The sequence below is a fragment of the Nansenia antarctica genome (assembly GCF_963989245.1).
Source record: "Nansenia antarctica genome assembly, chromosome: 11".
Lineage (NCBI taxonomy): Eukaryota > Metazoa > Chordata > Actinopteri > Argentiniformes > Microstomatidae > Nansenia > Nansenia antarctica.
This window is the reverse complement of record NC_137681.1, coordinates 17,854,564-17,870,329: the sequence shown is the minus strand read 5'-3', so window position 1 is coordinate 17,870,329 and position 15,766 is coordinate 17,854,564. Positions and strand designations below refer to the sequence as shown.

At 43.7% G+C, this 15,766-nt stretch overlaps 2 protein-coding genes across 2 annotated transcripts in view; both read right to left on the bottom strand.

Moving 5' to 3' along the window:
• LOC308167937 (uncharacterized protein) overlaps window positions 1-4,439 on the bottom strand; it is a 53,332-nt gene extending 48,893 nt beyond the window's left edge. Inside the window, exons 1-3 of the mRNA XM_080542416.1 lie at window positions 4,323-4,439; window positions 752-1,506; window positions 350-521 (exon numbers count right to left, since the gene is read on the bottom strand). Coding sequence (XP_080398542.1) covers window positions 350-521; window positions 752-1,504 — 925 coding nt within the window. The 5' untranslated portion in view covers window positions 1,505-1,506; window positions 4,323-4,439. The remainder of the gene's footprint in view (window positions 1-349; window positions 522-751; window positions 1,507-4,322) is intronic.
• Window positions 4,440-11,214: 6,775 nt separating this feature from the next.
• On the bottom strand, window positions 11,215-14,004 carry LOC308167231 (sulfotransferase 2B1-like; the record flags this gene model as incomplete). The annotated part of the gene is made up of 6 exons (XM_080541615.1): window positions 11,215-11,324; window positions 11,566-11,746; window positions 12,146-12,240; window positions 12,593-12,719; window positions 12,972-13,183; window positions 13,866-14,004. The coding sequence occupies 6 exons, from the start codon at window positions 14,002-14,004 to the stop codon at window positions 11,215-11,217; spliced, it is 864 nt and encodes a 287-aa protein (XP_080397741.1).
• Window positions 14,005-15,766: the final 1,762 nt, after the last annotated feature.

The window sequence follows — 15,766 nt, the reverse complement described above, 5'->3', positions numbered from 1 at the left end:
CGCTGTTTTGGGGCGCACCAGGTGTCCCATATAGCCGTTGGCCAGGGGTATGGACGGAGCAGCATCTCTGTTCTTAATATCTGCCTGCTTTGGTGTGGCTACGACAGAGAGAGAGAGAGAGAGAGAGAGAGAGAGAGAGAGAGAGAGAGAGAGAGAGAGAGAGAGAGAGAGAGAGAGAGTGAAAGGGGGAGGGGGATTAGAGGTTAAAAGTTTGGATTCAATTCGACACAAAGAGCTTGAGAGCTTCAACGTGATTCAAAACTAAAAACAAGCTCGGGGACACTCTTTTTGTTTTACTTCAAAGCACTAACTTCCCAATTCATTAGTTAATGAATCGATCAATTTCTACCTGCTGGTTTCTCAGCCTCAGTCCTGCCCTGGTCTGCTGGAGCGCTTGGCTCTGTGTGGCTGTCGTACAGAGACTTGTACAACGGAACAGGAAGCGGTGCGCCGAAGTGCAAGAAGTAGCCATTCTGCAGCTGGACCATGGAGGTGGCGGCGGCAGGGTACACCTTTATGACCTGTATCACAGCACATCAACCTTCATCAAAAACTTGAGGTCTTTCAACACGTCTTATGACCTCACACACATTTTTAAGTGTACGCATGCACAATACCAGTTTATGAAACCCACAAACATGCAGGAAATAAAAGTACATATACGGTACACAAGGAACATCTAGTGGTTAAGGGAATATGTGTAAACAATGAACAACAAACAGAAGAAGAATACTAATCAAAATCTCCAAACCTCTCCGATGCTCTTCAGCAGCTGTTCCTTGGTCAGATCCTCTGTCCGTTTCGCAGTGTTCGAGAACGAGAGGAGTGGCGAAGAGCGAGAGGTGCAGGAGGGGGCAGGAGAAGGAGACAACGCCCCGAAGGAAAAGCCCGAGGCGGACGGCGGCCCGTAGTGGGAGCCGGCGGACGGCTGTGGGGGTTCAGACCCCGAGCGATGGCTGGACGTGGCAATGGACGGTGGGTTTTTCCCAGATCTAACTCCATGGTTGAGGGGTGTCAGCGGGGGGTCTTTCCCAGGTCTAGCTCCATGGTTGAGGGGTGTCAGCGGGGGGTCTTTTCCAGGTCTAGCTCCATGGTTGAGGGGTGTCAGCGGGGGGGCTTTTCCAGGTCTAGCTCCATGGTTGAGGGGTGTCAGCGGGGGGGCTTTTCCAGGTCTAGCTCCATGGTTGAGGGGTGTCAGAGGGGGGTCTTTCCCAGATCGAGAGCCAGGTCTAGGGGGTGTTGCGTGCTGGCTGCCCCCTGCCTGCGCTGGAGCTCCAGCCTGTGACCTGTGGCTCTTGTGGAAGACCAGCTTCCCCTCCACACACAGCTCCCTATCCAGGGAGTCCACCAGGCTGGCTGAGGAGCTGAAGCCCAGGGCTGACAGGGTCAGGTTGTGATGGTACGTCTGGCTGTAGGTTACAGCTAGCTTGTTCAGGGGAACACCCTTCGGGTGCTCCTTCATCATGGCCACGATATTCTCCAGAACTTTCTCCATCTCTGACATCGCTAGAGCAGACAGGGAAGGTCAGTCAGTATCACTTTCAATGAAAATACTAGTGTTGTTCCGATACCGATACTAGTATCGGCATGGCCACCGATACGCACAAAAATGCTGGTATCGGTATCGGCGAGTACTATTTTTTTTCAAATTTTTTTTTTTTTTTTTTTTTTTTTTAAGTACTAAAGTTATTTTGTTTGTAAATGTTCACTTGCTGTTGCACTACTACTACGACTGTTTTATATCTTAAATGGATATTGCACTGATTGGCATCTGTGAGAGCCACATTTCAGGTTTTATAAGGGGTTGATTTTCTTGTCACCATATCAGGTAGACAATAAAAAAAAGTTCTATAGCATTCACTCTCTGTTGGTATTTTTTCCTGTTTTACAAAGGTTTTGAGCAGTGCCAGACTAAGTGTTAGCAATAATTTTACATCGAGGTGAGTATGCGGCTCAAAAAACATGTTTTTTTGTTTTGTTTTTTCAAACGCCGTGGTATCGGATCGGTACTCGGTATCGGCAAGTACTGCACGGTCAGGTATCGGTATCGGTATCGGGATCAAAAAATGGTATCGGAACAACACTAGAAAATACAGAAGGTAGAGATGTCAGGGTCAATTATATTAGTGTACAGCTCATACACTGCAGTACATGGCAGGCAAGTACAGACTTCAACACACCCAAAGTACAGCACTTTGTACCCACCTGGATGGGGTCATAGCTACATGTTGGAACATCAGACCAAAGCAAACAAACAAAGAAATAAAATATATGATGAGTCATAATCAACTACTGCCTCACATATAGTAGTATCTAGGGGTGGGCATCGATGATCGATGATCGATTAATTGATCGATAAGGTCTTGGTCGATCACAAAATATTTTGCTCGATAATCGTTTATTTTATATTTTTTAATTTTTTTAATAATAATAATAATAATGGAAATTAGTTTGTCCACGTTATGTGTGAGAAATGAACTTTGCATTTGCCTTCGCATTGAATTTCACAACGCAGTACGGCATGACGGAAGTTCCCGTACGTTAGTGTAACCTGACCTCCAGTAATAGGTGCGCGATCTCCACTACTTCCTGAAAGGCACCTTGCATGTTCAATTGATTAATCAGCTGTGCGGTAAAACACACACTGCTTGGAAAATGGCGAAGCGAGCGAAACGAAGCTTGGTGTGGGAGCATTTTGATCTGAAAGGCGACCTCGTTCATTGCAAACACTGCGCAGTTATTTTATTGTTATTTCTGCCCTAGTTTTTTTTTTTTTTATGAAAAAAACCCTTATTGATTAATCGATAATTGATCGTTAATTCGTTACGATTATCGAACAAAAAATGTTGATCGTTTGCCCACCCCTAGTAGTATCCCAAGGCAACTAGTTGAATAGACATCTATTTTTCTGCTGTAGCTACTGTACAACTGGCAGATATTTGACAAAACATGACAGAGCCCTAACCCCATAGAACCCTAACCCCATGCACACTCATCTTAACAATGCAAAGAGCAAACATACAGACAACAGAGTCTTACCAAATGTCTTAGCAAATGTGTGCTTCTCTCCGGCTGAAATGTATTGTGTTTGTGCCTGAATGGAACCAAGCAACTTGTGTATAACTCACCCACCCCACCCCTCCCCTCTCTAAGAGCGAACCAATCACACAGCACCGGAGGAGAAAGGAAACTGAAAGCAGTGAGCAGCTGAGAGTCACTGAGGGCCTTGTCCGGCTCATTCTCCCATTTCTGGAGAGTATCTGTGCAGTAAAGAAACATCTGTCCTTTTGAATAGGCCTTATATTTGAATAACATTGTTTTGACACTATTTTACATTGTTTTGGCATTTAGCCTAATCATCCTATAAGAAGATGACTCTCCTCGTGACAATGACTCAGTGAAGTAAGGGAAAACAAAACAGAGAACAAACAAAGGGAGGGATGGGATGACATGAGGAAAGAGAGAGGGAGGGAGGGAGAGGGAGGGAGAGAGAGAGAGAGAGAGAGAGAGAGAGAGAGAGAGAGAGAGAGAGAGAGAGAGAGAGGGAGTGAGTGTGTTTCGGTTTCCTGTCTGCTACAGCTCATCTAATCTGAGCTGTTGCTAAGGAAATCATGTGACACTGTCCAGGGCATTAAAGTGCACTGTAAAAAAACATGAGGCTAACGTGAGCTGTGACTGAATAAAAAAAAGAAAAAAGCTACCTGCTGTAATTAACACAACATTAGCCATAAGAGTTCCCACATTTCAAAGAATGGGACAAAATATGTGAGAACATTAAGAGTATTGAGAGACATTCAAATGAGATTGATCCAGTTCAAGGTTCTTAACCGGTCTACAGGACCCCCTCCAGGTTTCACCATTGTTAGCTACACTTAAATAGAACTATTGTCCTCCAAAACCAAGGTCGTCGACTGTCAAGCCGAACACAGTAGCCTATCCTATCAAATGCCATACATTAAGTATATTCTACTGCATAAGGGGAAGTCCACCTCAGACCCAAATCAATGGTAGGGCAGGTTCTGGAGACAGTTAGACCTACAATTTAGACACATCATTTTCAGCTAGAAATATTATAGTTTCTCTTCTTGTGACTATGAAATTAAGACATACAGTAGTGAAGAAATATGAGAGTGTGTTGTTGCTCTCTCCTTGCAGGTTGTTTCTTTCAGTTGTTTATTGCTGTTGTAGGTGATCCATACGTGAACATTCATTGAGTATTGAATTACGATAATAAATTATTCATTAGATTGTTTTCCAGTTAATGTAACACTGGTGTCTGTCTCACGTTCTTTATTCCGACAGTAGTTAGCGGACAGCCTCACCTGAAGTCCTGGGCAGGGCTCCTGTGAGGTTTGTGTTGACGTCCTTCTCCTCTTCCTTTCCCTCCTCTCGCCTCTTCCTCTCCTTAGAAGGAGCCTGCTGTGAGTGTTCCCTCTGGCCTCTGGGGTCCGTCAACCTCACCATGTTCCTCTTGTCCACTCTCTCCACGATCACACTGTCCCCCAGGGCAGTGAACAGCTGCCGTAGACCCCCCAGCCCATACTCAGCCAGGATCAACTGTCTGGAGTACGTCTGCTTGTAGTGGGCTCGCAGCTTTGGCACCTCCACACCACCGGGGATGCTGGCGAGCATGGTTAGAACCTCTCCTTTCAGCTTTTGGAGGCGGATGAATATCAGTTTAAGATGCGGTTCCAGATCTGAGGAGGTTAAGTGAAAGCAGTAGGGTGGAAAACTTTCATCAATCTAGTCCCTGTCAGACCCAGACAAATCCAACAGAGGGAAAAAAGAAAACACGTATTTTCATCACTGTTAGGAGCCAGTGAGTTTCTTAATCCCCAAAAACTTCTGCCTGATGCTCGGAAGGTCTGGTGGACCAACGTGTCAAAATCTGTCACCCGATACAAAGAGCGGGAAAAACTGTCGATGCACAGCCATTACCTTTACTGCTGTCTTGTGTGGAGGAGTGGTCCTTTCCAGGACCTGCAACTGCGGTGGCTGATGATGATGATGATGATGATGATGATGATGACGATGATGATGATGAACAAGTCAATGATGAAGAGTCCACAGCTGTGTTCAGGGGCGTGACGGGCCACACCGTTAGCCCTCCAGCAGAGGAGAAGCGGAGCTGGGTGGGCATGCTCCTCAGAAGCGTCTCCAGGGCCGACAGCCTAGGACAACACATTTATAATTTATCATTTTAGTGATAATACGATACTCCTGCTAATGAAATCTAACTGCACTAATCAATACAATAGACATACAGCATGTAAAATATCATAAAGAAATCCACTAGCCTATCAGCCACACAACATTATTAAAATGACTAAATATTAAAGCCCAGATCAGAAAATTGTCATTGCCTGTTTGAGCCAAGAGTCAAGAGTCACTTTATTGTCCCATCACTGGGAAATTTGTATTGGGCTTACACCCCACAGCAGCCAACAAAGAGCAACAGACAATACAGAATGTTAACACACAAACAGAAGGCAGCCCTGATTAAAACAAGAGTGGAAATAAAACGATAAGCAAGATATGTTCACATTCATCTGGTGCAGTTAAAAAGTTAAACAGAAACGGGAATAAAATAATTTTTAAATCTATTTAATCTAGCACGGGGGACTCTGAACCTCCTCCCAGAGGGCAGCAGTTCATACTCTGCATGTAGGACATGGGAGGGATTCATGAGAATTCTATTAGCCTGTCTGAGAGTAGCCTGTTCAAAAATAGACTGCAGGGATGAGTGGTCTTTCACCCCTATGATCTTCCATGCAGTCTGTATCAGTCGGACCAGTTTGGACCTTAGTTGTACAGATAGGTTACCAAACCAAGATGTAATGCCGTATCTGATGAGACTCTCTAAGACAGACTGGTAGAAGAGTAGCATACATTTTTGGTCAACACCATGAACTCTAAGGCGGCGTAGGAAGTGTAGTCGTTGTTGTAATCTGCTACAAAGGCTGTCTACATGAGTGCTCCAGGTGAGTGAGTTGTCAATGAAAACCCCAAGATACTTGTAAGAGTCGACCTGAGAGATGGATTGTTTGTGGATGGCCACATGCCGGTGGTCCCCAACTCCAGGTCCAGAGGCTTGTTGCAGGTCCTTAGGTAAAGGCTGTGGAGCTTGAATATGGAGAGACCCTCTGGGTGGTCCATACACAATCGGACAAGCTCTCTCTTCATTTCTTCCATGATGATGTCAGTCTGCCATTCATTCACATGAGAAGAATCAAATAAAAAATTAAACTTTCACTCGTCCGTTTGTCTTTTGATGTCAAGTCACAAATGAGAAATCAATCATCACATTACAGATGAGAGCTCATCACATTACACTAAGCTACATTTCGTGAGCTTAGAATTATAAGGTTCTATCTCCGTTTAGGGTAGTTCAGAGATATTGAGCGTCAACGTTTTTACATTCCATTATGTTTTGTGAGATATAACCTTTGTATTTTATGAATTACTAACTAAAAAATGTCAACATTTTAAAAAATAACACCACACAGGCATTAATAAACACCTACTGGATCAGATTATGTAAAAAAAACTCAATTTTGACCAAAAATTGAGATAGAACCTTATAATTCTAACGTCACGATGTGGTCAACAGTGAGCACCACATGTTCACAACGCAAGTGGCCAGCAAAACCCAACATTGTACATCCAGTAGTGGCTAGTTCAGGTCAGGCTTGGGTTCCAGGGACACACTACGGCTGCAGCACATCACTGGTCCTGCTGTGGACACTGGCCCATTTTGATAATGGCATGTAAACTAACTTGTAACTGTACATAATATAACAACCTTCTTCTACAGCATGTTCATGTTATGCAATTCATGTCAGCAACTTAGCAGAGCAACTATGACAAGGAGGGCTTGAGAGAGACCACGTCGTGCCCACATGCATTTCAGAGACCCTGGCTTGCATTGTTATGTATTGAGCAATACGTTCTTAAGTATTCCAATTCCTAATAGTTAACTTGAGTTTTTGGGGTGACGAAGGATAGTATTGGCTTTCTATGAACGGAGACCTGTTAGCTAACTAAGCTAACGAGCCTAATAACGAGCTCATTTCATGTCTGAGTTTCCTATGTCTTTCACTTGGGTCAATTACAAGTGAACACTTGAGAAGTGATGTTCTCAGTCCACCGCCAAGTAACAACCTACCTGGCTAGAAAGCTCTCGTGTGTTGTGTTTCCCCTCTGCGTTTACGCTTCACAGACGTTTGTCTCCCACTTGTAAAATGCAAATTATGAGACAATAGTTGTCATCGTTTCGCTGCCAGGACCCTCACAAAGGCCAGCTTCTATTCTTGAGAATTATAAACATCAACAACGGCAACGTTTGGCTAGCCGGGCCAGATGACATCATGTGTTTATCTGTGGTTTGAAGAGTGTCTGGTTAGGTGACTAGATGATATGTCGCCACCTAGCGTACTGGAGAAAAACAGGAGATGGATGAATGTGATTGGTTGTCGTGTCCCATGTGACGCGGAAGGATTGACTCAGTCGATTTTACGCAGAAGGGTAGACAACGATAGACAAGGATAGTTAGAAGTTACGCAGAAGTTAGACAAGGAAATATAAGAAAACAAACATGATGAAAGTTTCATGTTTCAAATTCGGCAAAAAGAAGCAGATGCAGCTCCGCTTGGCCAGAGAGAAGAGAAAGAGGAAAGGTGACGTGGAGGAAAATGTTGATGCTATTCAAAGTGCTTCGAAGGTAAGTCCCTTTTGTTGCACAGAGATAAGAGAATTAATTTCGTTGTATCAGTACAATGACAATAAAGAGCATTCATTCATTCATTCATTCATTCTAGCGCAAGCTGTCGCTGTCGCCGTCAGCGAGCGCTTCTGAAGAGCACGCTGCTGCGGCTACACAAGGCTGGCTTTTGGCCTATGTTGGCCAACTAACTGGACTGATTGCCGACCTGCAATGCCCGGATTGCGGAGAGAAAGGTGCACTAAAGGTGGACATTGGTCAAGGGAACCAAGGATTCTCATCCAACCTTGTGTTGGGGTGCGTTGAGTGTGGGTACAACAGGAGCACGTTCTCTTCCCCTCGTCTCCAGTCCACGGCGTTTGACATAAACGTCAGAATGGTGGTCCTCGCACATGAACTGGGAACGGGCTATGCAGCCCTAAAAAAAGTCAGCAAAGTGCTCGGGATACCTGGGATTGGACACAGTACCTACGTCAAGCACAGCAAGATGGTGTCCGGTAAGAATTTTCTCTCTCAGGCTATTTTATAGTGTATTTTCTATGGCAACAAGTGGGAAGGGAATACTTCAGTATGTAATAAAACAGTGTGTGTGTGTGTGTGTGTGTGTGTGTGTGTGTGTGTGTGTATGCTTTCGTGTGTGTGTGCGTGTGTGTGTACGCTTTCGTTTGTGTGTGTGTGTGTGTGTGTGTATGCTTTCGTTTGTGTGTGTTTGTGACAGTTTGTGTGTGTAGGCTAACAGTTACTGTAGGCAGAAGCCTCTGTGTGCGTGTGTGTGTGCGTGCGTGTGCGTGAGAGAGAGGCAGAGACAGTGATCAATACTGTTTTTCAGTGCAGTAATCAGTTGTTTAGATCAGTGTTTCTCAACCCTCTCCTCGGGGCGCCCCAGCCGCTCCACATATTTGATCTGTTCCACCACCAGCACACCTGATTCAACTAATCAAGTCCAAATCATAATTGCTTTGGACTTGATTAGTTGAATCAGGTGTGCTGGTGGTGGAACAGATCAAATATGTGGAGCGGCTGGGGCGCCCCGAGGAGAGGGTTGAGAAACACTGGTTTAGATTACTATACTGTTTGTGTCTCATGATTGATATTCATACATAATGGCAATAAAATGCATCAGTCTCTTTGTTCTCATCTTTACTTTTTATCAATAAAACTTCAGATGAAGAGTTGGTGATTTGCTTTGTTTTTTATTTCAGCCGCAGAGACCAACAGAGGTCTTGAGAGCCTCTCCAACACCAGAGAGGTGGTGCGGCAGGCCTACGCCGACACCGACCCAGATGTGGCAGAGCTCCTGCAGGAGGATCCGGACGCTGTCATAGACATCTCTGTATCATTCGACGGAACCTGGCAGAAGAGGGGGTTTTCATCACATTATGGCATCGGGGTCTGTATTGACATCCTCACCGGGCTAGTCATCGACTACGAGGTGCTGTCAACCTACTGCCACTCTTGTGTCCTCAAATCCATTGCTGTCAAGGACAAAAAGGTCACAGAGGAGGACTACAAGACCTGGAAGGAGGAACACACCAAGTCCTGCTCCCAAAACTTTGCTGGCTCCAGCAAAGCAATGGAGCAGGAATCCGCCAAGCGCATGTGGGGCAGGTCAGTAAACCGCCACCAGCTGCGCTACACGCAGATGCTCGGCGATGGGGACAGTTCAGCGCTCCGGGAGGTGGTGTCCCTGGACCCCTACCCGGGGATTGTGGTTGAGAAGCTGGAGTGCATCAACCACGCGCACAAAAGAATGGGCACTGCTCTGCGGAAACTAACTAAAGAAGGCAAGTTGGGAGGGGAGGGGGTCGGCAAGTTAACCGCCAAGAAATGCAAGGCTTTGCAAACATTTTACAGGGGAGCCATTCTGTCAAATCTGGGCAATTTATACATGATGAAGAGCGAAATATGGGCGGGCCTCCTCCACTCAATGTCGAATGATGAACATCCTACGCACGACATGTGCAATGTGTCCTGGTGCTGGTTCAAGAAGGCGGAGGAGAATGGAGAGGAGCCCGACAGCCACAGCCAGCACCCTCAGAACTTTCTCTGCAAGGAGGTGGGGAAGAAGCTGCTGCCTGTCTACCACAGGATGACCAGCGATGCCCTTCTACAGAGGATGCAGCATGGAGGCACACAGAACACCAATGAGTGCCTCAACTCAGTAATCTGGGCGCGGTGTCCGAAGACAGTTTTTCAAGGCAAAGGCCGAATTGAGGCTGCTGCAGGGATGGCCGTTGCAACCTTTAATGAAGGTGCCCATGCCATGCTCGGTGTGATGGAAAAGTTGTGGCTGGAAAGCAATATGGTCACACTGGAGAACATGAGGGGGGTCGATCTGCTCCGGGTGAAGAAGGCAGAGGCAGTGACGAGCGCAGCGGCCAAGCGTAGGCGTAAGCACCTCAGCACAGCCCAAAAGCTAAAAAGGCACCAGCAGGAACTGAATGAAGGGCAGATGTATGGGGCTGGGATGGCTGAGTAGATGAGTGTGTGTGTGTGTGTGTGTGTGTGTGTGTGTGTGGCTGGCTGGCTGGCTGTAGTTCTGTGTGCTGATTACATGGTGGTGCCAGAGGTTTGTGAGAGAGGGAGACACTTTCTATTCCATAACAGCCACTATTTGTAGCCTGTGTGCATTTCTGTTCAGTTTATGTTATTCAGTTATCAGTCAGGTGTTTAGGATGTTTATTGCTAATGGTTTGATTAGGTTTTGTGTTTGTGAATAGCAGTTTCAAATAAAAATGTTTCATATTTTACAATACAAAACTTTGAGTCTGTTTTCCCGAAAATTGGTTTTTATGTGTTTGTCCACACACTAGGATATGAGTTGTCCATTTTCCTTGCACCAAAACAGACCAAACTTTCCACATTTCTTCCTATCCATATTCTGCTTCTTTCCACACGAGAGTTTGATGATATATCATTCATAGCCCTGTTTATAGTACATTTTATACCAACACCATGGCAAAATAGATTTTTTTATGACTGGACAGTATTTCCTGATGTATGGGCTGATACGAGGACATAGACACAATCTTTCATGGAAAAAGTTTGTTTTCTTATGTGTCAACATAAATAAAATAAAATAAAAAATATGTTGACACATATGATGGTGTGAGTGATCCTGGAGATTTGGGTCCAATTAGCATCTAATTTGCATAATAAACATAAACAATAATACAATTCAGAAAACTTGCAATACATTTTCCTTAGTTTTTATGTACATAACAAACTGGGAATGTGTTCATAGTGATATCTATTTTCTTTCTTTGTTTTAGTCTAGGGAAGGTAGCCTCGCCTTAAAAGTGTTTTAAAATATATTTTTATTCCCATATTTTCATAATACTAGTTTATAATAATAACAGATTGATCAGACATGTTGTAGAAAACTAGACATGTGTGTTTAATAATGAGTTGTAGGGTATAGTACAGTTTATAGGTGTAACGTCGGAGTACATGAATGATGATAAAAACGGCTCTGGGGAAAACTTTTAATCAAGTTAATCCCACACAAATGTGTATTTGACATTCTTCAGTTTCTCTTTGTAAATGGCATCAAAGGTCTCTGCTTGGGCCACGGTTAATTGATTTTTCCAGTCTCCAGCGATTCCTGCAAAAAAACAAAAAACAAAACATAGTTGTTACTACTTGTTGAGGGGACATTGAACTGAACATGCTGAAAGGCTGCCCACCCCTGATTAAGATGAAACAGGATTGTTGAAGGGGGGAAAGGGGTGATTTATATTGTATGCAAATGCACCACTATCTTGAAATAGAAACACCCCTCCCCCAAACAAACAATAATTGTATTCTTGGAAAGATATTGTAGTTTATGGGTAGGTAGTTCATACCTTTCCTGAGAAACTCTGACTTCTTCCGGTCCATGAACTCATCTGGGACCAGAGAGTAGTTGGACATCTTGTTCTGCTTCATGTTCTTGAACGCACAGTGTTCTGCTATCTTCTCTATCACTTCTGAGCTCAGAGACTTCTCCATGAACTGGGAGATTTTAGCCACTGAATCTCTCAGATCCTGCAACATAGAAACAACATACGTGTTACATAAACTCTAAAAGACCTGACAATACATATATATATACAGTACATAGTCAGGTATATATAATATTTCATATGTATACCTGACTATATATATAGTAGTGTGGAGGATTCATATTATGTATACCTGACTATATATATAGTAGTGTGGAGGATTCATATTATGTATACCTGACTATATATATATAGTAGTGTGGAGTATTCTTCAATGAATCAGAGAATTGTGTCCAAAGTCATAGCACAAGGACCATAGCGGTCCCACGCAAACAAAACACAAACTGTTTCAAGGAATGTAGAAGTGTTATCATTTTGGCATATACACAATTATCTTGTCCAGAGGATGTGAGATCTAGTCAGGAGATTTTAAGGGACTCACAAATATCATTTCCTCATAGGAGATGTACATGGTGCGGTCCTGATCCTTGGCACTCAGCCAACCCTTCACGTGATCAAACCATGATCCAAACATCACTGTCGGGACAAAGACAACCACAATAAATCTATTAATACAGTACCTATAAAGACAAGTGATGGATTGTGGATGTGGATAGAGTATCTCATCAACTGTTAAAGCTGTTGCACTAAACATGGTGGCCTTGAACATTGTCCCTGTTACTACAACTTGCACCACTTAATAGATTATTGATTCCCCCCCCCCCCACACACACATGTTATAGCAGAGGCCTCTCGACAAGTGCCACAGGGTTTCCACACCTTGCTTGTGCAATGCCTTTCATTTCAATACATTATTACATAAATCAATCAATCTATCAATCAATCAATCAAACGATACATCTAATAATCGGTGGGTAGGGTATTGAACCTTTTCCATCAAGGAACTTCTGCAGGAACTGGTCCTGTGTGCCTGGCTTCACCAGGTACGAAGCCATCCCATAATAGTGGTAAGAGGAGGTGAACACATCTCTGGGGTTTCTCATGACATAGATGACCTGGACAACAGAGATCCTGCTGATGAATCATTACTCATGGTTAAACTATTAGAAACCTGAGAACCCAGAATCTCTCCTCTTTCGATTGAGAGATGTACTGCATGCATCTGCATTTATGTATGATTATCCACTTAGAGGAGAGTTTACATTAGTAACCCAGTTTTCTTATTTCCCTCTTTTTGTGGGCTGCTAAAGTTGGTTCATGCCTGTTGACTACAGTGCCTCTCCTGCCTGCCGCGTGGTGCCACGTACCTTAGGCTTGACTGTGAAGAATGATGGTGGCATCATGCTGTAGTGGTAGTGTGTGGCGAACAGCCGCGGAGAAGGCCTCTGCTCCAGATTGAGCACATTGGCCCTGTGTTCCTCCAGCCAGGGAACACGGTCCCAGTTGGGCACGGTCAGAACTGGTGTCAGGTCCCCTCCACTCTGGACCAGAGGCATTATCTCCTGCATCCATGTCGTACCTAACGAACACACAGAGTACATCAGGGGTGGCTGGTGGAGGTAGACGTCGGAGGACGGGCTCATTGTAATGCACACATGTTTGATACCATTCCTCATTCCGTTCCATGCATTACAATGAGCGCGTCCTCCAATTTCTACCACCATCCTCTCCTGGGGTACATGGTTCTCTCAGGCATAATTTTGATGACTTCTGTATGGTTGTGTCAGTTAGTACTGGGTGCTGGTAGTCAATATTTCTGAGCTTTAGGCTGTTCATTTCAGAAGTCAGAACACAACCCTAAAGCAAAGGATGTCCTCTTTGTCAAGACCTGAAAGGAGATGTTGTAATTTAACTAGAATTGCCCACGTTCACACCTGAACAATAACTAACATTTCTGGGGTAACTGCATTCAAGGAGTTTTTTTTGTTAATCGTTGGACATTATTTAAAATTCGTTCATCAATTTACACATCATGATCAATGATAATTTAGGTTTATAATAACCCTTGCCAATGATATTCAATACAAATACAGTTCACTCATTGCACCAATTCAATTGGTCCAATTGACATGAAAGCATTGCAATCTAAGCTCAACTTGTAGTGTAGACCTCAAAGTATTATGTCTGTATTATAACTTGTTCACAGGACACTGTGTGTAGGTATTATGGTCTGACATGCTATTGCTGGTTCAGGCACTTACCCGACTTTGGATATGTCACAATAAGAATGTCGTCCTGCCGGAATGTAAAGTTCTCGTAGTAGGTCAGGCTCTCTGACGGGTGAAGGAGTGTGGGGAGATAGACCCCCTTATATTCTGTGTACAGTTCCGCTTCAGTCATGATCTCAAACTACTGAACGGGATAGCAAACCTTTGAACTTGGTGAAGTGCAGACGGTGAACCTTAACGTGGACTTCGCTATCAAATGCCTCAGAGATACGCATTCCTCTCTTCCCCTCTCTCCCTCAAACACACCCACACACCCAAACACACTATACTAAAAAAGGGAGTGGAAACAGACACGTTTTGCAAGGTATCACACGCACACACGCTTCCTTGTCACAACAATCAATTAAAACCGAAATATTAAGTGGACTACTCATAAATTATATATGTGACCACTTCCTGTTCTTTCAGAAAAAAAATGTAAGATACAAAATGTAAATTGGATACCAGACAACACTTGGCAACAGATTCGACACGGAACCCCAGAAGCCATCGCTGCCCTCAGGTTTGACCTAATGAAACAAAACTGGAACTGGTCTACGGTAATGCGTGTAGAGCCGCGGTTCCCAACCTTTTTGGATTCAAGGCCCACTTTAAAAATCTCGAAAGTATTCGCGGCCCACACAGGCATTTTACGCACACGTTTTTTTGGGGGCGGTGTCTCATCATTATTCTCTTATTCTTATTGGATATTTCATATGCAGCATCATCATACAATCTGGACAATTGACATACTGTTGATGCTTTGTCTCAATTTGACGAAGTATTTTACATGGCTTCAGTTTCATTTGATAAAACCTCAGAGCACGCCAAGCACAGCGGTAACGGTTCGTCTTCTGTGCCTGTCCAAAAAAAATCCCAAGGATAAATTACTCAGCGTTAAGGGTTGGATTGGGGGTAAGACCCTGCGACCCTCAAGTGGTCAAAATCGTCCATGTAACATCTCCCCCCATAAATTGTAATATATGGGAGTTCCACAAGGCAGCATCTTGGGTCCCCTACTCTTTCTTCTGTATATCAATTACCTTCCCAATGTGTGCAAATACTCTAATTGTCTACTATATGGCGATGACACTGTAATCTTTATTTCTGATTCAAACCCTGATGTCATAAATTCAAAACTCTCTTCCGACTTTCACTATTTACATGCCTTTTTGGAATCTAGCCTAATCACCTAACTATCAATGTCAAGAAAACAGAATGTATGTACTTCCATTCCCCTAGAAAATCTATATCTATGTCTAATCACATTCAGTTTGCAAATCAAACACTAAACATCACAGAAACCTACAAATATCTTGGAGTACTCCTTGATTCACATCTCACTCATCAAAACCACATTAACAATCTAACAAACAAGATAAATCAGAAAAGGGATGTTTTCATATATTGTATGTTTTAACAAGTTCAGACCATATCTCACTGTAATGGCAAAATGTGTATGTGTAGGCTAATATGAACTGCACTCTCATTTAAACAAGCAAAGTTGAAGCACAGATAGTGTGGAAACCTCGCCCTGAGGCAGAGAGCTCAGCAAAGGTATAAAATATCTGTGTGCCCTCTGTGCAGTATCTGTGCAGTATCTGTGTGCCCTTCTGTTGTTTGATCCTTTTGTTGCTTATGACGGAACGCCGTACTTTGCAAACTACTTATTAAATACTCATTTAATGAGGAGTTCATTTAATGCCTTACTGATGTCTTTTTCAATGACTGAAATAAACTACTACTACTACACAGTCACAAAGCCAATGTTCAAGTTGCATAGTTGCGTAAATTACATAGGCTGTTTGCCAGAACATTGAAACAAAAATGCCTGCGCACTGCTGCAAGTGTTCCCAACATGAAAAGACTTGTTGCCGTTAGGATTAACAGCCCCC